A 22,375-nucleotide genomic window follows, 5' to 3' on the forward strand; every position below is an offset into this window, starting at 1 on the left:
ACACAAACTAGGGTGACTTATTTTAAAAACACCATGTGTTGAATTTGTTTAAAAAAAAAATAGAAACTAGTATGTCCTACAATTACAAACACTTTTTAATTTTTGATTTTTCTTCAGGTTGAGAAACACAATTACAAATGAAAATATGAAATTGTGTTTCTATTACCTCTAGTTACTTCAAACATATGGTTTGTCATCAAAAGTATCAAGTTATTTCTGTGTCGAAAAATATTGGCTTCCTGTTTTATATAATTTTGGTGCCCGATGTTGCCCAATGGCGGATCCAGAAATTTATCAAGGAGTGGGTTAGTGTTTTTTAGCATTACCTCTCCAGCATATCTGATCTACATGTACTTTAAAATTGCGTTTTATAAATTCAATTTCGTAATAATTCGGGGGAAATGTTTCGAATCCCCCCTCCTCCTAAAATCTTTGAAGGTGGTCTAAAATTGCGCCTTTTGGAAATTCAGATTTGCAAAATTATCAGAGGAAAGTCACTGAACTCATTCCTTCCCCTAACACTACCCGAGAAAATCCAGTCTTTCAAGACTTAAATTTTGAAAAATGCCTGGCGGAAGGCCTCCAAACATCACCAAAGATCGTGAAATAACCCTGTGCTGAGAAATAACTGGAGAAAAGCAAGGTAAAATGTACAATCTGTATATTTGTGCAATAATTATGTTGCTTTTCTCCAGATATCACCAAAGACCGCTTAAAATAAGACCTTTTGAAAAAAAAAATTCAAAAAGTTCTCGGGAGCTAGATTTAAACCATATTCCTTTCCTTAAAGCCATATCAAAGATAACCTACACTATCGTTTTGGACCTCAATTCAGAGAAATTACCGGTGCAGGGCTTCTCAAGGAAGAGGCGATCGCCCTTCCCTTTTATCTGTCCTTGATGTTGCCACACGTTTAATATTGGATTTAAGTTTCGACTAACCAACGGCCATTCCTTGATATTAATATTATTCATGTTATACTACAGATTTGTTGAATAGGATGCATCAGTAGGCGCTTTGTCACGCTAAATTAAAGTTTAGTCTGCCTAGCAAATACTGTATTGGAATATGATGGTCCTCTAATACTCACTAATAGTCGAGAAAGTCTATTTTCATTCAAATTGCCAAATAAATGGACTTTTCTTATAGTCCTGATTTTTGAGACCACCTAACATACTTTTATATTTTAATCAGTAAAGGAATACTAACATCTAAAAATATAGCCTAATTATACAAAAAAAAAAAAAAAAAAAAAAAAAAAAAAAAAAATCAGCTTTAGGGTGCCATTTTCTAACACTCCTCACTTCTGACCCTCCATTTTTTGTGCACCACTTGCCTATGAAAAAAAGTATCAAAATTATGGGATACCCTATTTTCTGTTTTTCTAAATAAATTCAACATATGATGCAGGGGTGCCCACCTCCTTAAGAGCAAGGGTGCACCCCCTCTAAACATTGCAAAAGAGCTCCCCCCCCCAAAAAAAAAGAGAAAAAACCCCTCAAAACAAACCCCCCTAAAAATTTCAATGGCGCAACCTGCGCCATGACCCCCCCCCCAGGTGGGTACCCTTGTATGATGCTTTTGTTTAATAAATTTTTACTGATCTCAATGTTGTACACAAATGTAGCTGTCATGTATACCTTATTGCTTGTAAAACTCTTCATCTTACCTTGTACTTTGGGCAAAAAAAGAAAATGTTTAAAGAATATACCAATATCAACGGGTGGGGATGGAGGGAGGGGGTTTTATTTATCATAAAACTAGATTATCCCAATGGAATAAAAGAATAGCAAAGATCTTTATCAAGTAAAACAGACTACCAGGTAGGCGAAATTAGGCTCCTATATTAATATAAATATATTATACAATATTGATTGTTTGTATAATTGATTGTTTTTTCTTTTTTGGCATTTTTTAAAGTTTATCAGAAAATGATAACAAAATTGGCAGAGAATATTATCTTAAAATTATTTAGTAAATTTTCAAAAAAAAAAAAAAAAAAAACACCTGACTTTATTGACTAAATTCTGTAAATACTGACCAATGTTTTAAATACCAACTTTAACTGACCAGTTTTACACCCTGAGATTACAATCATTAAAATTTGATATTTTTGCAAAGAAAAACATACTAAAAGCAAGGAAGCTCTAATTTCAAAGGGGGAGGGGGCTTGAGACCCCACTTGCCCCCCCCCCCCCCCCATATAGGTGCCCATGGCTAAGAACTGAAAGGAAAAAAAGTATATAATCATTAGATTATTTTTTTTTTCAAAAGTGTAGATAAAAAGATACCTTTGAGCTTGAAAAAGGTAAGACTCTAAGAAACGATGCAAATTTTCATCATACGTCACTTGAGACCAAAACCTAATTAATGCATCAATAAAACAAGATATTATTATCAATACTGCAGTATCTAACCTTAACTACAACATAGATACACATTTATATATATAAATATACAGTCGGACCTCCATATATCGAATTGCCGGAAAACAATTCGATATATTTCGAAATTTTTATGTATAGAAACAATCTTATTTTATCCTAAAAATCTCCTAAACATGAAAACTAAAGCTAATTTTCATGTACGAAAACCAATTTCTAATTTATACGAGCATCAGATTAAATGAAAGTTAATAATTAAAAAAAAATAACAGAAATTACATTTTTGCGCCTTTATACATCTTCATTCTTCGGCAATTCGACTTGATCTGCAACGTTATTGGATTTTCGTTTTGACAATGAAATCCAGAAAAAAGTAAAAAATCAATCTACTTAACTTGAATGATTTTTACTGCAGCTAAAAAGACTGGGAATGATAATCAACAGACAGGGATAACTTGAAACTGATTTTACAATGTTACTGGTTACAACTAAGATTTGAAATAAACTTGAGGAAATTTAAGAGCGCCAGAACGAAACAACGACCTATCTGCACACACCTCAACCCCAGATTCCTTATGAGTTTTGTAGCAACCTTTAATGAACATAATTTTCCCTCCTAACCTTCATTTTTCATGAGACAAATAGTCTAAAGTGGAAAAAAAAATCTAAGAATGTCTCGAAAAAAATTCAATATATAGAGATTTTTTCGATATATAGAACATTTTGATACCTGGAAGTTTGATATATGGAGATTCGACTGTATATATATATATATATTTATAAAATTAAGCAATCAGAATTTCAAATATTAAACAAATTATAAATAATAAATGATGATAAAAAGGAAAAATGCAAACAGCTATTAAGTAGGAATAGATAAAGAGTGAATCCAGAGCTCATCAGCTGTGGAGGATTCATTAATTATGGTCAAAAAACCAAAATTTTAACTATAAACTAGAAGAGAATGTTTAAGCTCCAGTACATGCAATATAGAGTAACAATGGGCAAAAGCACCACTTGCTAAGTTAAAAACAATAAACTAGAGCTCAAACCTAAAACTAAAAGCAGGGGGTTTCGCCTCGACTAATTAAGAAAACAAGTTCCAATAAGGGAAGGTTAGTTGGAAGGCTAATTATTGGAAGAGTAATTGAACTTTCAAATAATAAATTTACTTTATAAAAAATATTGCCCCTAGGTGCCAACAGTGCATCTAACCATCCATGTAACTTAATGGTATTTTTATTCTTTAAAGTAAAGCCACGTTTTCCAGTAAATTCATTTATCTAAACCAGATATTTCAGCTGACCACATCAATCAGTTTTGCGAGCATTATGTTGAGAACCACTGTTTTAGAGTATTAGAATTCCCCCATTTCAATGTTCTACCTCCTGAAAAAAGTAAAACCTTCAACAAATTAAGATAATTTGATAAATTTAAAGATTTTTTTAAAATTTTTTATGAGCGGTTGAAAATGAACACAGATGCAACTGAATTACTTTTTGAATGAGCGAGGCGAAATCAGGAACATGTAATTCCACCACTACATAGTATAACATATAAGAAGTGCTGAAAATAATGGTGAATTCAAAATCAGCGCTGTCCCAGTAGTAAAATCACATTAAAAAAAAAAAAAAAAGAAAAGAAAAAGAAAAGAAAAAGGCAGGTGGCTGTTACAGAAGCGGATCAAACAAGATTCCAAAACGCAGATTTATTTTTGGGATCATTCAATTTTCCAGTATTAATATTTTTTACAAGCAATACTTTTAAATCACTCAAGGTTTTTATTGCTCTTTTAGCCAGAGATGTCCCCGTCTATTTTTCTGAGGTTATACCCCCAGTAATCCATTAGGCAGAATATGTGTATGCGATCATACGTAATATGTCATTATATGTAAATTTTTTAAGCTTGAGGTTATACGCTATATGTCTAAAAAATGTTTGAGAGTATATGGCATATATAGAGTATACCCTATGGGTACACCACTGCTTTTAGCTACTATTACTTTCTTATTGCTCAACAAATTTTTCAATGACTTTAAATTTCCATGACTTTTAAGAAAAATATTAATTTTCCATGACTTTCCAGGATTTCCATGACCCGTACGAACCCTGTGTTATATGTAAATTTTACATTATATTCGAAAACTCAACAAATTTCTTTCCGAGAATTTAAAAGTTAAAGTATTAAACTATTTAATTCTAATAAATCCAACTACTTACTAATACATATTGTAACATAGCATTCAGTAATTATCTTTTTCACTTCCACCAGTAAAAACCCTTCCTAATTTGATTTTAGCAAAAAGTTTTTTTTTTTTTAAATCCCTTACGTAAATACACAACCTTATGCACACGGAACAATAAAACAGCAAAAGAAGTGCTGGGAAAATAAAATAGAACAGAAATGGCAACAAATAGTGCTCCAGGGAAACCAAAATTTCAACTCTTACATTGTTCAGTATTTTTTATACTTGCTCACCTCAAGCTCAATAGAATATCCTTTTTTAAAAAAAAAATTACATTTGCTTTGAGAACATCAAATGTTCTTTTTCCATAATAACATTAAATGTTTTCTGCATAAATGATTATTACAGATTCGCCTTTACGACATACCAAAGAATGCAAACATTCTAATATGACTAGAAGAGGCCAGTTACAGCTAACTGGAGTTCTACAAGGAAATAAGACCATCTTTATCACTACTGTGCGACAGGTGTTTCTTTATGTATGCTGAAGAAAAGTCCTAAAAGAAAGATATCATTGATGAACTAAGGGTTGTGAACTTGTGTTTGACAATAGATCAATATTCAAGTGAAATTATTTTCTCATTCCTGGTTCATCTGGGCATGAGCCATCTACCATGATGGTCTTTCTATGAATCACTAGTCCTGGACAGGGACGCCGACAGCTTTACCGGGCCCCGAAGCAAAATGCTGATATGCAAGCCCCCAAATTCCTCTCCACCCTTGATGGCTGTCCTCACCACTAACTTAATTATTTATCTTATAACCAGGCATAGAAAGTGCCGGTTTGAAAAAACGGCTGAACTCCATGCGGATTGAAAATTGCTGCAATAAGAACAAGCCGATCAACAGTTAGATACTTAGATGCTATTAAATGCATTAAAAATATTTTTATAAGAAAATAATAAATAATAAAATTAAGAGAAGTTAAAAACAACTAATGATTTAATGATAACAAAAATAAAGGTAAAATAAATAAGCTCTTTAAATGAAAAATAATAATAAGCAGAATAAAGGTAGCAAAAGGTCAAAATAGCTTTTGACTTTCAGAAGAATAGAAATAATTTCAAGATGCAATAAGATTGGAATCTCAAAGTCAGCGCTCCATTTTCAGCCACACGCACTCTCAATGCTGGCGTGTTTCTGAAACAAATTCAATTTTCCCATATATGAGTTTGAAATGATATAACTTCTTTTAAACTACAAGAAATCTGTTTAAAAGTTATCTCCCCACCCTTCTACATTTGTGGTCGTGATTTTTCAACAGATTTAGATAAATCTAAACAACCAGAAAGCCTTTCAAAAAAGCTGATTTCCGCAACAATTCGGAAAACTCTTATGCCTATATAACATTGCTCTCTTATATTTCTCTGTATACATGAATAGCACAATACTTTTGATTTGTGTGCTAATGAATCAAATGCAAAATGCTCTGAAAAACGTTTTTTTCTTCTGTATTCAGAAGCGCCGAGTTCAATATCTTTGCAGGCCCCAAAGATTTTGTCCCTGCTGCCACCCCTCTTGGCAGCCCTGATCCTAGATGAGAGCAGATTACTTGATAATTCAACCCTGCTTGAGTGTGGTAATAAGTCAACTTTTTTATTCAAACGTTTATAACCCAAATTTTCAGCAATTCAAGGTAGTTTCGAAACCCCAGGAAGACTATGCATTAGTAAAATTATTTGAAAAAATCTTACATAGAACAAATAAATAGACATATTTTATAACCTGTGATACGGCAATTTGAGAATCCAACGTAGGTCTTCAGCAAAAAATGTCATAGCCTCCAGCCATTCCTCTTCTTCTGCTGTTAAATGACTTTCTTCCTCCTCAGGCGAGTTGGGCGGCAATCGAAAGCTCACATATGTTCGAGTTTCCATGAAGCCAATATGCTAAATAATTTCAAAGCACATGTTAATACTTTGACACTCATGACACAATACAGTTCAATATTTGGATGCCGCATAAAGAAATAGTTTTAATGGTTTTAAATTGCATGCTATTGAAACAGCATAAGAATATAAGCAGGGTTGGCAAGGTTTTGGACACTACGGTAAAAACCATGGTAAAAACCCTGGTTTTTACTGTCCTGTCCAAAACCCTGGTGTCCAAAACTGTCTGAAAGTGTCAAAAACTATATTTTAAGAAAAATAGTATTGTGTGAGAAAACATCAAAAAACAGCATAAAATGTATCAAAGTAATGTTTTATATTGAACATTTATTCAATGAGAACATTCAACTTAATCTAGTTGCATAGGAGTTGACTTCTTGATAAAAATTTCAATTTTTATGCATGTTTATTTATTTTTGATAATAGAAACAAAATTTCTCTATGTTTATGCATGTGTGCAAATGAAAGCAGGGTTGGTAAGGTTTTTACCATCCTGTTCAAAACCCTTGTGTCCGAAAATGTCCAAAACTATTTTGTGAGAAAATATCAAAAACAGAACAAAAAGTGTCAAAATTATGTTATTGACTATTTAATATATTTATTCAATGTGAACATTCAGGTATAAATATATATGTAACTTATTTATGCAGCTGATTTTAATCTAGTTAAGTAGAAATTAAATTCTTCATTAAAAATTTCAATTTGTATGCAGGAGTTTTTTTTTTTTTTTTTTTGCATAAACTAAATTTTTTGACATTTATGCATGTGTGCAAAAGAAAGTGTTCAAAATATAGTGCAATAATTGACTTAAATGCAATAAATTACAATTTTTTTTAGTAACAGAATGTATATTAAAAACATAAACTAAAAAAAGAATAGCACAAGTTTTATAATATAAGTGTTTAATCATCAATTTCTTGTTCTTTAATCTAAGATGTAAAAAAATGATTTTTGTTAAAAAATCATGTAAAACTTATTTGCAAAATCCATTTAAAAAATTTAGCTTTTTTCTTGCACCTAAATATTGTATATTTAATAATATTCCTTTGCGTAATGAATGGAACTGAAATTAGTTGTCTTGGTAGTGTTGAATTTCCTTTCAAAACTCTACCAACTGTTAAATAAGTTTTTGTGAAAAAGTTATTGGCAATTTTTTTTAAGTAAAATGTTTTTTAAATGAACATTTTGAAGAAAAATATTATCAAATACTGATTAATTAAACCTCATTAATATCTTTATTTATGCATCATGAATATTGCAGTGAAAACAAATTGATTAGATTACACCCCTTTAACTTTAACATAGTTTTGGACAGTTTAAGGCAGTTTCGGACACTTTTGGACAGTTTTAGACAATTTTGGATGGTAAAAACCACCTGTCCTGTCCTAAACCAGTTTTGGACAGTCCACAACCCAACCCTGAATATAAGAGTAGCCAACTATGTTAAGAAACTAGTCCAAGTATAATGAAAAATTAGGTGTACTGTCCATTTCGAAAAGCAAAGACTAGCACTTGGGATTGATTCCATTTTAAAAAGTGGTGATAGTTTGAGGATGGGCACTTTCCGCTTGCACTCGCTATCTCTTGTCTTTTTCGATGCAGCTTTAGAAGAACTGCTGAACAGAACACGTTATTTTGCACCTGTTACTTCTGGGTTTCCTTCTCTATTTTGATAAAATCAGAGCAGACCTGACTCATGCGCAAGTTGGCGGGAGGTCTCAGCTAAGGTAGACAGACAGTACTCCCACAGCATTAGTACATATTAAAACATTAAATGAAAAAAAATTGAAATGTTAAAGGTCTAGCTAAAAATGAAATTGAAGTTGTCCATAAATGATGTCACACTTTGAGGGAGGGTTTGTGAAATCAATGACACTTACGACAAGGGGGGAGGAGGGTGACATGAAATATGAGAAAACCCATTTTTTATTACAATATAATTATTACGTAGAGTTGACAAGGTGAAGTGTCACACAAAAGGGTCGGATTTAAATATGATAAAAACAAGTGTGATATCATTTTTATGACAGCCCCTGACGTGTATGTGTAAAGGTATTCAGCCAAAATTGCAAATAAAGAGTTAAATTAGACAGTTTACAGCACTAATTGAAGAATGTTTTGTAGCAGTCACAAATGTATATTAAAAACTCCAAAAAATGTCTGCAAGGTAAACTAGCATTTGATTGATGTCGCCATACTTGCAATATATTATTCCAGGGGTTCTCCGACTTTTTTGACTTGCAGCACTCTTTGACGAATTGAAATGTTCTTATGGAACCCAAGTCCATCTCTATTATGTAAGTTCAAGTGTGCTAAATAAAGCCTTTCTAAGGTTCATATTCATAACCAAATTTCTCTCCTATTTAGGGTTGAATTGACTCTAGATTTTGCATATTAATCAAATGACGTATAAAAAATGAGAAAAAATAAAAGCAAGGGAATACTGTCCGCCCCGCTTAATCGAATATCATCGGTTCAAAGAAATATTATTCGATTAAGGGGGCATTTGATAAAAGAAGCGAGGAAAATTCTTTAACGCTTCTAAATTTACAACATTTGTCTTAAAATGTAATAAAAATAAATCATTAGTTATATAAAGGAAATTAGCTATATAAAGGAAATAACTAATGTTATTGGGAAAAAGTTTTTTAAATAAGCTAAGTAAACAGTAGTTTAATAATTTGTATTCTATTCTAATACACATGAAAATTATAAAAAAGTAACTTATAACTTGAGTTATGAAATCTTCATTTTGGCACATTATTTCAGTACAATATTTTAAAAAAAAATCAGTGATAGTGGATTTCTTGCTCAATGTCTTTTGGGAACACTTTCCTAACTCCTTTTCTTCCCTTCTCATTTGCCGTGTTTCAGTTTTTATTTATCAATTTAGTATTATCTAAAATGTGTATATTTCTTTGTGTTATTTAATTTAATTATCGACGGTACTATTTATTGTTACTTCCTTTTACAAAAAAGGAAGTATTGTATTCGCGAAAGAATTTTTACTCAAAAATTGACCTTAGTTTCCATTTTGCTTACCCCCAATAAATGTTGAGTTTTTTTTCCACTTGACCCCCCATGGATAAGTGCCTAAGAGCGTATAGACACGCGAAATATCCATTTTGACGATTCCCGAGTTAATTACGGCGAGTTTTTCATGACGTCTGTATGTACGTATCTTTGTATGTGCAATCGCATAACTCAAGAACGGTATGTCCTAGAAAGTTGAAATTTGGTACGTAGACTCCTCGTGGGGTCTAGTTGTGCACCTCCTCTTTTGGTTGCATTCGCGTGGTTTTAAAGGGATCTTTTGCCCCTTTGTGGGGGGAAAATTGTTAATTTCGATGTAAACTCAAGTGGTGTTACAATTTGGCAGACACTTGGCGATATATCGCCAGTCTTTTGGTCACCAAGTTTTGTCGCCAACTTGGTGACAAATTTGGCGATTTTTTTGTTTTAAAATCTAGTTTTAATTCGGCCACTGTTGGTGATTTTTAGAAAGTAAACTATTGAATCACATTAAAATTGCCAATATTGGGAAAATGACCTTAAATTGGAGTAAAAGGAAGTCATGTGATGCACACATCAGCTTGTTTTTTCTTGTAATGGCAAAAAAAAAAAAAAGAGAGATAGAATAGAGGAAATGTTTTAATGGAAAATTAAAGTTTTTTCTCGCCCGTTGATTACGAAAATTAATGTTTTATACTTTTATGTCAACAATTGTTTTTACTTAACTTATTTGTAATTATTAAAAAAAAATCCCAACAAAAATATTTGTGAAAGCTGGTATATATTAATCGATTATCCGGGAAATTAGTCGATTAAGCGGGGATCTTAAAACAGCGTCTATGGGGGGAAAATTCGGTTCTGGGAGGTTTTCTTCATATAAGCGGAGTATTTGTTTATCAGTTACTAAGGCTTGACCGATGGCATGTTTTGGCCAAACGGCCGATTGTTTTTCTCCAAATGGCCGATGGCAAAAATAAATAAATAAAACATAAATAAATTGCTAAGATTGTCTGGGATTTGAAGAATCATTCATTCATTTTACTTTACTTTCTTTCTACAAATAGAGAATTGCAATTACAAAAAGAAAAATAAATAAATAAATAAAAAATCAGACTTTGACCCAAATTTTTATTTTACAATCACCCAATTTAAAGTAGTTTTGATAACGCTTTACAATCAATTAGGCTTCATAATGACTTTGAAGTTTCAATGTAACGAATTTTCGTCATGCTACACCAAAAAATGGGGCGCTGGATGGTCTTTCTTGTTCACATAGCCTTCTTTGCGCACCCAAATTTCTTTCATAATATTGATGTCATGAAAACTTCGCCGCACCCCTTGCCTCTTCCTACGGCACCCCCGGATGCCACAGCACCGAATTTGAGAATCCCTAGTATCAGTAAATCAAAAAATTTCCTTGCCAAAAAATTTAAATTCAGGGTGGAAATGAGCATTTGGCAAAAAACAACCATACGTTATTATTAACCAGTAGGAAAAAGTCCCTAAGAGGGGTTCATATGACATTTGCTCCAAAGATTGGATGACTCATTCATAGCAATCAAAGTGTTAAATGATGACTATAGTTTTCGAAATTTGGTAACTGTATAATAATACTTACTTTATGATGAACATATATTTTTCTGTAGAGATACAGCATATATTTTAACATTTTAATGATTATCATTTGCACCATAAGTGTACAATGTTTGTACTAAGTATATTTTGTTTTTATTTTTATTCAGTCGATTCAAACATCAACCCCTGCTTACATTTTTTCAAAAATTTATACTAAACAAGTTCAAAAGCAATACCTAGTTCCAAGGGACAACAATGGTGCTTCAAACCTTGATTTCTGGGGACAAAAGTTTTCTGTTGCAAATGCTGTGTCCTTCTCTAAAAGTACCTTTTTTCCTCCACACAATAAGTAATACATCATGCGGGATTGAGTTAAACATCTGTTTCAACTGAATTTCTTTTTAATTTTCAACATTTTTGCATTAAATTTTTCCACAGGCTCTACAAAAGGTAGCTGCAGCCACTTATCTTTTTTTACAAGTCAACATTGTTGGAAAATTACAATTTCTACTTTCACCCTTTGCATAAGAATACAGTATGGAACCCCAAATTCGGAATGTTTAAGACCGCCAATGTAACGTATTTAAAAATTTTCAGATTTCGAATCTGAATGTAAAAATATAAAACAACAACATAATAAGCAATGAAAAAAGTGTGATTTAATTGAAAATCTTAAAGATGAAAAATATACAATTTACCCTAAACATCATAAGTTGTTTAAAACATTTGTTTCTCTTTGTATAACAGTTCCTGTAATTTATACAGCTGTATAATGTGTTCCTCTGGAATCAAGTTCTATTGTTCTAGTTGGGAAGTAAGTTGTTTCATTAAATTGATACATTTACTGATAGTCTTATTTCGGTACAAATTCATTCAATTGCTTGTTACACTCCTAAAATCTCTGTTAGCTTTTAAATATTTGTTTACTTCTACTTTCTTTCTTTTAAAGATCTAAGATAAAGCAGTAGAGGAGGGGATAGAAATTTGTTTCTAGAACAGATGTTATAGATGGGTTGAATAGGGCTCTTACTTGTTCATTTATCCTTAATCTCACCCCAGTGATTACTAGCTACTTGGATGAAAAATTCGAGATTGTCGCACTATCTTTTGACTTTTTTTTTAAAAAAGAAACTGGGAAAAAAATAAATAATAAAAAAAGTTCTTCTTAAGATGTCTAGATCTTGGAATTCTGAATTAGGGTCCTATACTGTAATATGATATTTATTACACTTTAAAATGTACTGCCATTCAACGAACATTTACAAAGTCCATTATTTGCTGCATTTCCTCTCTGAGCATTAGTTCTTGTTTTTATCATTTCCACTGAAAAAATTACAAAACTTGCAAAAGAAGACAAAAAAAAAAGTTTGAGGGATTTAAAAATACGTATTATAATCAGTTTTTTACTTACCAAAGCAGGAACAGTTTTCTGTAATCCATTTTTGCCGAAGATGGTGATAGTTCGAGTTTCAAGCGGCTGACTAGGAGACTACAATTGCAAAAAAATGTAGAATATTATTACTTTTAATGCAGTAAGTAAGTAAATATAGAAAACACCCTACATCATCATAATTGTATCATGATATTTGATTGTAAGTATTGTCGCTTTCAAATATTCACATTTTTATGAACTTCTCAAGAAATAGGAGATTAATTGTTCTAGGCAGCTTGTCTAGGAAGCAATGGGGGCAACTGCCTATTCATTTTCAAAAGTAAAGAGGCCTTGTCCGTTCAATATTCAAAATGAATGATGGATCAAAAAATGATTTTAAAATTTATTTTTTGAAAGTAAGAACTAAATGTATACAATTCTAGATTGGTCATGTAATAAATATTTTACAGGAGGTCATTTAACTAGCAATGACGTTAAAATAGAATAATATATAGGTAGCTAATTTTATAAAATAAAATATTAGCCCCTTCCACCCAGGGCCTGACTGCCAACTAGGCCATGGTCTAGAGTTCCCAAGTGATTAGAATGTTTTAATTTCTAAACAGAAAGGAAAAAAATTAGGATCTTCTGCTTTATTTATGTGTGTTTTCCCCCCAACTTATTTTAAATCTGAATGTGTCAGCACCCCAACAAACAATTAGATTGAGTAGTTGGATAGCGCTGCACCCCTAAAGTCATCACTGCTGGTTCCCAGTGAATTTTTGTGTTTATAAGGTTTGACTATACAAAGTCCCAAAAAATTGTTAGAGATATTACGATAATTCAGAATTGGGAAATTGTGTTAGATTATAATAATTTTTTTCTGAATAATTATAATTTAGCAACCCTGTAGCTGCATGGAAACCCTATGAAAATAGATTTTCCCCCTACTCTTGTGTTTAAGTATGCAAATGTTTCATCACAAACAGTCCTTGCATAGTCATTGGCATCAAAATTTGATTTCCCACACATTAAAATCTTCCCAATATGTTCGGCCCTGGCCTCCTAATATCTTAACTGGGCCCTGTCCCCACCTATTCCCTACTAACAAAATTTCTTGCATCAACTTTGACAGGTCTTGATATTATACTGACGGTATCAATATTGATGTGTTTCATACTGCATAAAGATTGGGGCATTCCACGGTATTTTCGACATTATGTAGAGTCCGTAACGTGACCTTTTTTTGCCATAACTTTTTAATTTACCGTTTGATTTGCAAATTATTTTAATTTGAGCTGGTGTGTTGGTAGGAAAAGATCAAAATAAAATGATAAGCTGATCAAACAGTAAATTAAAAAGTTATGGCAAAAAAGGTCACGTTATGGACTCTACATAAATGTCAAAAATACCGTGGAATAACATGCTATAACATGTAGGCAACATTGCATTCATCTTCAAATACCAATATTGATATTACCTTACAATATGAACATTGTATACAAGTTGACTCCGTCAAGATGGTAGATTTTATGCTGTCCTCGTCAAGGTATTTAGTACACAATAGATTAGCTGGACCTTCCTTCGAAGGTCATCTTGTCTAGAGACTGGTTCATTCTGTCATGACAACATCTTGATATTTTCCTGTCATATCAATATGTATGCAAGATTACAAAAGTAAGATCATCTTGCCTACAGCTTGATTTCACACTGTCATGACAACATCTTAAAATTTTCCTGTCATATCAATATGTATGCAGCATTACAAACGCAGCCCCTGGATATTTTCCTGATATTATGCTGCATACACCTTGTCAGTTAATATTGTGGCAGCCTGCTGACAGCATAAATAGAGTAACATAACAATACTGAGGCAGTATTAATGCATGATGATTTTTCTGGCATGTCAATCAACCTTTATGCAATATGGAGGCTAGATATTTTGCTAACTGGGTTTCGACCTTCAACTTTTTTGATGCACCAGCCACATGTATCTATACCAGTATTTTGTCCACACGATTGCAAGATGCTGCATGACAAAGCTCATAAAACTAAAATAAAAAAAAAAAAGAAGTAACAGCATCAACAAAGTCATAATATAAACAGGGGCGTGCTTAGAGTTTTAGCGGCCCTGTGTGAAATTTGTTTTAATAGTTGATAAATAAACATTTTTGCTATATATTTATACTCTCCCAAAACATAACCCGCTGTAGTGTGTCACCCAGCTGTATAAGTTAGTTCGAGATTTTCATAAGTAATTACAAAGGCTGGTATAAATAATTGCGTTGTTTACAGCCGGTATGAAATACGAAATTGAAATCTAACTTCAGAACAACAATTGGAAAAAGAATGAAAAAAAATTTTTCTGCCTTTTCACTATTTTTATTACTAGCAAATATAGAAAAGTGTTTCCATGTCAAGTGACCTCTGACCTAGGGGTCCCCGTTTGACCATCTTCGATTTGGATGAAATTTTATAGAGGTGTAGAGATGCCTTTGAAACTTACCTATGCCAATTTTCAGCTTCCTAGATCCAAATCCTGAGAATCTAGGATCTCCGAAAAACGTGATCCAAAATGGGGGAACAGCTTTTTGTGCCAAACTACCAAGTTTACAGTAGAGATGTACCGAGTAGCACTTTGGCCGAGTAGCCGAGTACTCGGCCTTTCACTACTCGGCCGAGTACCGAGTTACTCGGCCTTTCACGACTCGGTTGAGTTACCAAGTACCAATTATGTTTTAACAAGAACCACCGACACACATGTGATGAATTTTGAACTTATTGGAATAGTAGTATAGACCTCCTTGTCCATATAATAGTTTTTAAAACTATATTCCTGGTGAAATTTAATTACGCATTATATAAACAATTTTGTTTGTCAAAAATTTTACCAAAAAATGATTTTTAAAATTAAAAATAGATAAATAAAAGGTATGATTAATCAAGTTGGAATTAAAACAAATTACAGTAAAATCCCTCTAGTGCGGACACTAACAGGACAATTTTTTTTTGTCCGCAATAGAGAGGTGTCTGCAGGACAGGGGTTTAATAATGTTATTTGCATTGGAACTGGGGAATTAAAAATTGTCCGCATAAGAAAGGTGTCCGTTAGGAGGGGTTTCACTGTATACCAATCAATTATAGTTCTAGTTCGCCAAACATAAATATTTTTTTAAAGCAGATAAAACAAATGTGCAAGAACACCGCAGACACATGTTTCTGCCCCCCCCCCCCTTACAAATGTCTTTTTCAGTGCATAACATGTGAGCTAGAGAAGGTAAAGACATTCAACAAAATAATCCAACTTTTGTCGGATGCCTTTAAATCCACGAGCTCCCATTTTGTGCATAGAAAAAGGAATTCCTTGTAACTTCCAAAACACGTATCTGCAGTGTTCCTACACTGTGCTTTTAACATTGTTTTATTTCCTTTAATTTTTTAAGCAAAGGTATTTTTATATTTTTTATAACTAATTTTTGTTTGTATCAAATATCTGTTTTTAATATAAAAATTCCATATTTTCTATACTTGCCTTTTTTTGCATAATTTTTAATAAACAAGTTTAATAAACTTTGGGGACATTAAAAGAAAGATTTATACCATTGAAGCATTACAAACTTCATTATTCTCAAAATTTAAATTTGACTTATAAATTTTAATTGTAAATTATTGCAGAATATAATGCTTGCTTTTTTTTTTAATATAAATTTTGGTATCTGTCTTGGACAATATTCAATTTTTTGCAACTACTCGGTATTGGCCGAGTATCTGATCAGAATTTGGCCGAGTACTGAGTACTCGGCAAATTGGCCGAGTACCGAGTAATTACGGAGTACTCGGTACGTCTCTAGTTTACAGAAAATTTTATCACACTGGAAGCCTGAAATTTTAGGCGCTTAAAGTACAATTAGCTGTTAATATGTTCAAGTATTTTTGGAAGTTTGAGCTTGTCATGGTGCATAGCGGATATGCATTATCACATAGCTCATTAGATTTTTTATATAGTACGAATGCAAACTCTTGAAAAAGCGCGGTGGGGAAATTTTTTCCTGGATTTTACGTTGTTGTAAAATTTGAACAAAAATAACTCAAAGACTCGTACTTGGTGATTACAAATTAAAAATACTTGTTTTTAATTGGTTATAGTTTCAGAGCTTAAATATCTATTTTCTAAAAGATATTGTCATCCAAATTGGCAATCAAAGTCATTCAATTAGAAAATAGCTTATTTTCAAAGCGTTGTAGCTCAAGTTTGTCACCTTGCATCTTCTTTTCGTTAATACAGTAAAGACCCTCTAATGCGGGCCCTAACAGGACACATTTTTTTGTCCGTAATAGAGGGCTGTCAGCAGGACAGAGGTTTAATAATGCTATTTGCCTTGGAATAGGAGAATTAAAAACTGTCCGCATAAGAGGGGTGTTGGTTAGGAGTGATTTTACTGAACCATTCGAAAAAAAGGAACAGATTTTTTTCCTTTCAAAATAAGTTTTTTCTTCAATGGTTTTCTTTCGAATAAGGATAGAAAAATGAGTTTGAAATTCTGTCTGTCGTAACGAATTGCCATGTTTAAGTTCAGAATACGAGAAATTTTATCACACTGAAAGCCTGAAATTTTAGGAGCTCAAAGTACTTTTGGTTGTCAATACGTTCGAGTATTTTATGAATAACTTTTGTGTAGCACGCATGCAAAGTCCCAAGAAAAACGCAGTGGAAAAACTTTTTCCTAGACTTTTGAATCATAAATTCTGAACAAAATACAAAAATTGTCCAAAAGCTCTTACTTTGTAATTCTGTTGTCGAAAAACATGCTTTTAATGGGTTATAGTTGCAAAGCATATTGATATTGATTTTCTAAGAGATATTGGCATTCGAAGTGGCTGTCAAAATCATTCACATAAAAAATAGCCTATTTTTAATGCGATGTAGCTCAAGTTTGTCCCATTGCATCTTCTTTTCCTTGGTGCCATTAGAAAGAAGATATTTTTTCACACAGAAATATTTTAGGGCCCCTTAACTTCAAAATATTTTAGCGGCCCTGTGCGGCTGCACAGTTTGCCACCCACTAAGCACGGCCCTGAATATAAATCCACTTTAGCTTGTTTGCCCACATTAGGTAATAAACTTAAAACAACTCCAGCGCTTTGCTTGTAACAACACTAACCTTGTTTTTGACAACCATGTGGGTATTGCTTGTTTTTAACATATGCCATGTTATGATTTTGCTTGTTTAAACGTTCCTTCCGTTGAAAACTTCCTTTTCTGCTTCATTTCAATGTTTCAGAAAACGGAATTCTACTGAAAATTATCTTTTAATGTCCAGAAAAGGAAATTCCCTAACTTATTCGACAAAACTTAAAGAGCATATTTAAACACAATAATAAAAAACTGTTTGGAAGTGTCTATCTCTTACGTTAATTAATAAGAAAGCAAAAATGTAACGACATAGTAACATATTAATTTTATTAGGACAGAAATGAGAATTGGCTTATCATCTGTGCATGTGAAATTTAAAAATAATTTCTCAATCAAAACACCTTGGACATATTTTACCATTGAGCAAAACATCGAAAAATTAAGCTTTAATTTTGATGCTTACCTCATTATTTTTTGAGGTTTCTGAGTTATTAAAAACCGCACTTGCCATGCCTTTACTTCAGATTTCACATTCATTCAGAAACTACAAAACCATGATTCAGACGGTTCAACGTACAGCCAATTAAAGTCGCTAACACAAAAACAAAACAAAGTATGTTTTCATTTAACTTCAAAGTTTCCGTTCGACGAATCTCACCGGTCAACCGGTAAGTAACCGTGTTATTCGACTGCGTCATATCTGCGCAAGGGCCGGATTCAAGTGAAACACTACACAATCGCAAAAAAGACAATCGCAATCGACGAGATTTGCAATCGCTGTTGGCAGTCGAATTCAAGTGAAACAATTTGGGGGCCGTGGTAGCCTGATCGGTAGGGCATTGGACTCGGGGCCGGAGGGGCTCGGGTTCGATCCCCGCTGGTCGAAGACCCACCGTCGTCATTAAAGGGGACTGGGCGACGTTAAATATGCTCGTGGTCTCAATGTCCTCCAAGTGAAACGATACCTCTGGGGGTGCTAGTACCAGGTAGCTATTAGCTCTTGGACTAGTTCTAAATTCTCATTAACTGTTCGATCCGGTGATGGTGCTGCCATCTATCGGTATATAAAATAATGGAGGCAAGGCACTAGTATGCAGACCTCGACATAAAATACAGTTGTAGTCAGTTGTGACTCTTGAATAGAATAGAATAGAATAGAAACAATTTGGACAATCGCAAGTGAGAAGTCGGGGTAGGAGCTACTGGTCGATGATAATCGCATGTACTTGGAGCGATTAACTGATGTCAACCAATGACAGAATTAGGTTTGAGCTCCCTGGGTTTGAGATGGTTAAAATCGTGATGCAATATTTGTTTTGATGTTGAATTCATGTTCGCTCGCGTAATGGATATATTCCGTGCTATTTTTTTTTTTTTTCAACTTTCAGTTCTACAGTCGGAAAAGAAAGCAAACTGGATAAAAAATGTTGCCGTTTAAGAAATGCTCTATATGTTCCACATGCACATTGTATTTGTTTTGAATAAAACGCATGATGTTTAAAGGAAAATTACGATTTGATAATCATCTGATGAGAATGAATCTGATGAGGATCAAAGATTTTCAAATAATTTTCTCACAATCCCCACCCATTGGGGGATTTTTGTTAATAGTTTGGGTTATGTACAAGTTTAAATTCAAAAAATGGAGCCAATTTCTAGAATAGTTACAAATAATCACATTGATAAGATACATCCAGTTTTGAAATGCTGACACACATTGTGCAGAGATAAGTTCTTTTTACTTCAACTAAACACATTTTTACTGTATTTTACTTATTTTATTTCATCTAGATCATAATAGGTCTCTTTGATTTCGTTTAAACAGGTCTGATTGCAGTATATCTTCTTTGTTATTAAGGGAAGTCAGTTGTTTTTTCATCAGTAAAATGTAAACTAATTTCTTGTTACCCTGAAATAAGTGTAGCTTCAAAAAAGAAATTTTATTCAAATACAAAATTATAAAACTAATAACACCTACATGTACTGTAATACGAACAATGAAAGAACACAGTATGACCAGGGCCGGGCCCGAATCTATCAATTTTGAGGCCCCCTGCCAAAAATCAGCACGGCGGCTAACTGCCTACAAAATTTCTATGTCAATAAGGGCCGGGGGGCACTTTCAGTGGCATGCCCCCCTCCCCACACACACTGCAGGGTCTGCGAGTATGTAGATCCGGGCCTGACCAAGGCCGCACAGAGGGTAGGAAAGCAGGGGCAGGGCCGTCCGAAGAGACTGACCATGTTATCTTTCCTTTTATTAAAAAAGACAGGAATGTGTTAGTATTTTAAATGAAATCTGTACTAATAATAAAGCTGAAAGTCTCTCTGTCTGGATCTCTGTGACTCGCATAGCACCTAGACCATTTGGCCAATTTTCATGAAATTTAGCAAAGTTTGTAGCATGAGGGTGCGCACCTCGAAGCGATTTTTTAAAAATTCAATTTTGTTTCTTTTCTATTCCAATTTTTAGAAAATTTCTCCGAACAAATTATCACAATGTGGAATAGTAAATTACGAAATCATCATAACGCGGAACTGTCACATGGGCAAGCGAATTGGCGAGAAATTCACCATGCATTACTTAAATATAAAGACGAACCAAAAGACCTTTTAATTTTCTACTATGGGCAAAGTGGTGTGGGTACCACTAGTACTGAATAAAAGTAAAAAGAATACATTTTAATGCAGCTAAAGCTCAGTTTAGAGCTCGCTGTCATGTCTTCACTCCCACCCGGCGGGGGATGCCCTGCTCATCCTTCTCTTTGGACAGCCATATGCCAGGCAAAAACTTTGAAGCTGGCTCACAAGGGGCTTGCTAGCCCTGGAAATGGACACAAAGGGGTGTTTTTGGGCATTGTAGCATAACGAGAAATGTTTTATATGGAGGTGAAGGTTTACTAATAATCGGGGTTGCAGTGTCAGGCCAATTTTAGGTTAGGAGATACGAGTTGGAAACTTTGAAATTCTAGAATTTGGAATCTTTTTCCCTCTAGACTATAGCTGTTTCAGGGATACGGAGTAATAGTGGGAATTGGTTTGCTTTTGGGATAAAAGCAGGGCAGCTGAGAGCCAAGGCGAACCTGTTGTTAGTTTGGTCCCCAGCCCCCACTCTCCTCATAAAACTCTGAGCTGTGACCCCTAGTTTTCGACTAGGCTGCAATGGTCTCTCGTTGGCCCTGCGTAAACAAGTCTGAGATTTAAAAATTCAAATGCATTGCTGTAATACAATTTTCCCATCATCGCCGCACGTAAAGGCATACATTGGCCTTAAAACCAGCCATGTACGTCATGTAGTATTACGGCGCTACATGCTGTATAACCCGCCACAAGTCGAACCGCACCATGCTGCGGACACCCACTGGTGAGATAAATTTACTTTGTCTACCAGTTTGTTGGCGCTCTCAGCTCCAATGAGATGATATCTGCCTCCAGCTCGGTTGTTCACACTATTCCAGACTGATGAGTTCTAATAAGAACCAAACTGCAGTCTTTGGATGTGATAACCGGACTGTCTGGTACAATTGCAGGTTATTCTCTCGTACATCAAGTGCCGGATCCAGGGCGAAGGAAGCATGTTGTAATATAACTAGATGCAAAACTCAGCTGCAGCCACCGACTGTGCAAATTTTGAAGTAAATGGGCAGAAACATAGCCAACGAGGATACAATGCTGTTTCCATCCTATCAGAGGCTACGGCAGAAGTTGTTTCTGCACATCTTGTTCGAGCACTTGTCTATTTACTAAAAGGTCTAAATTACCTACGGAACCATTTCTTGTAGTGTATCAGGTTAATACAGTCGAATTTGCTTATAACGAGCCCTGATTTAATGAGAACTTGGATTTAGCGAGGGAATCAAAAACCTTTGGCTGGTACAATGTTAAGCCTATAAGAGCGTAACTCACCTTATCGAGCAAACCCCGTTTCAAGCGAGCAATATTTTTGTCAGTCATAAAATTTCTGTCAATTTCCACTGCAGAAAACATTATTCTATTTCTCGAAAAATTTCATTAACATTTTGAATTAAAAAAAAAAAGACATAAATCCTGAGAAAAAGTGACACAGCCTTTTTTAAAAAAATTTGTGGAGTTTAGGAGGATTTAGAAATTATATTTGTTGAAGCGAATGTTAAATCATTTCCGAGATATACTTCCAAGGATATTGTAGCTCTAAGCCTTAAGCCTTGGACATACTGTCAGACCGGCTTAATCGAATATCGTTGGTTCCAAGAAATATTATTTGATTAAGCGGGGAAATTTTATTTACCTTTTTAAATTTACAACTTGTCTTAAAACATAATAATAAAAAAACAAGTTTTTAAGGGAAATAATTAGTGTTATTTCTTAAGTTTTAGAAATAAGCTAAATAAACAAAAAAATAATTTCTTTTATAAACAAGTATATTACAAGTATGTATGAAAATTATAAAAAGTAGCTTACAACTTCAGTTATGAAATCTTTATTTTTGGCACTTTTTTTCAGAACAACATTGTTTTTTGAAAAATTCCATAATAGGCGATTGCTCGCTCAAGATCTTTTGGGAACACTTTCTGACACCCTTTTCCCCCTCCTTGTCTACCATATCTTACATTAAATATTTGTCAATTTATCATCGTCTAAATTGTGTACAATATTTATTTGTGTTATTTAATCAGGTTATCGACTGCGCTATTTTTCTTAATGTAAAGACAGTTGGCAATAAATATTACTTTATAGTTTAACTCGATGCTTGCTTGCGACCAGCTCAACCAGTTAACTGATCA

General features: G+C 33.6%; 1 protein-coding gene across 1 annotated transcript in view; it reads right to left on the reverse strand.

Moving 5' to 3' along the window:
• LOC129228557 (activating signal cointegrator 1 complex subunit 2-like) overlaps positions 1–18,192 on the reverse strand; it is a 133,024-nt gene extending 114,832 nt beyond the window's left edge. Inside the window, exons 1-4 of the mRNA XM_054863243.1 lie at positions 18,076–18,192; positions 12,518–12,595; positions 6,356–6,519; positions 2,292–2,363 (exon numbers count right to left, since the gene is read on the reverse strand). Of these exons, the coding sequence (XP_054719218.1) occupies positions 2,292–2,363; positions 6,356–6,519; positions 12,518–12,595; positions 18,076–18,123 (362 nt within the window). The 5' untranslated portion in view covers positions 18,124–18,192. The remainder of the gene's footprint in view (positions 1–2,291; positions 2,364–6,355; positions 6,520–12,517; positions 12,596–18,075) is intronic.
• Between the last annotated feature and the right edge of the window lie 4,183 nt (positions 18,193–22,375).

Source organism: Uloborus diversus, chromosome 1 (genome assembly GCF_026930045.1).
Source record: "Uloborus diversus isolate 005 chromosome 1, Udiv.v.3.1, whole genome shotgun sequence".
Classification (NCBI taxonomy): Eukaryota; Metazoa; Arthropoda; class Arachnida; order Araneae; family Uloboridae; genus Uloborus; species Uloborus diversus.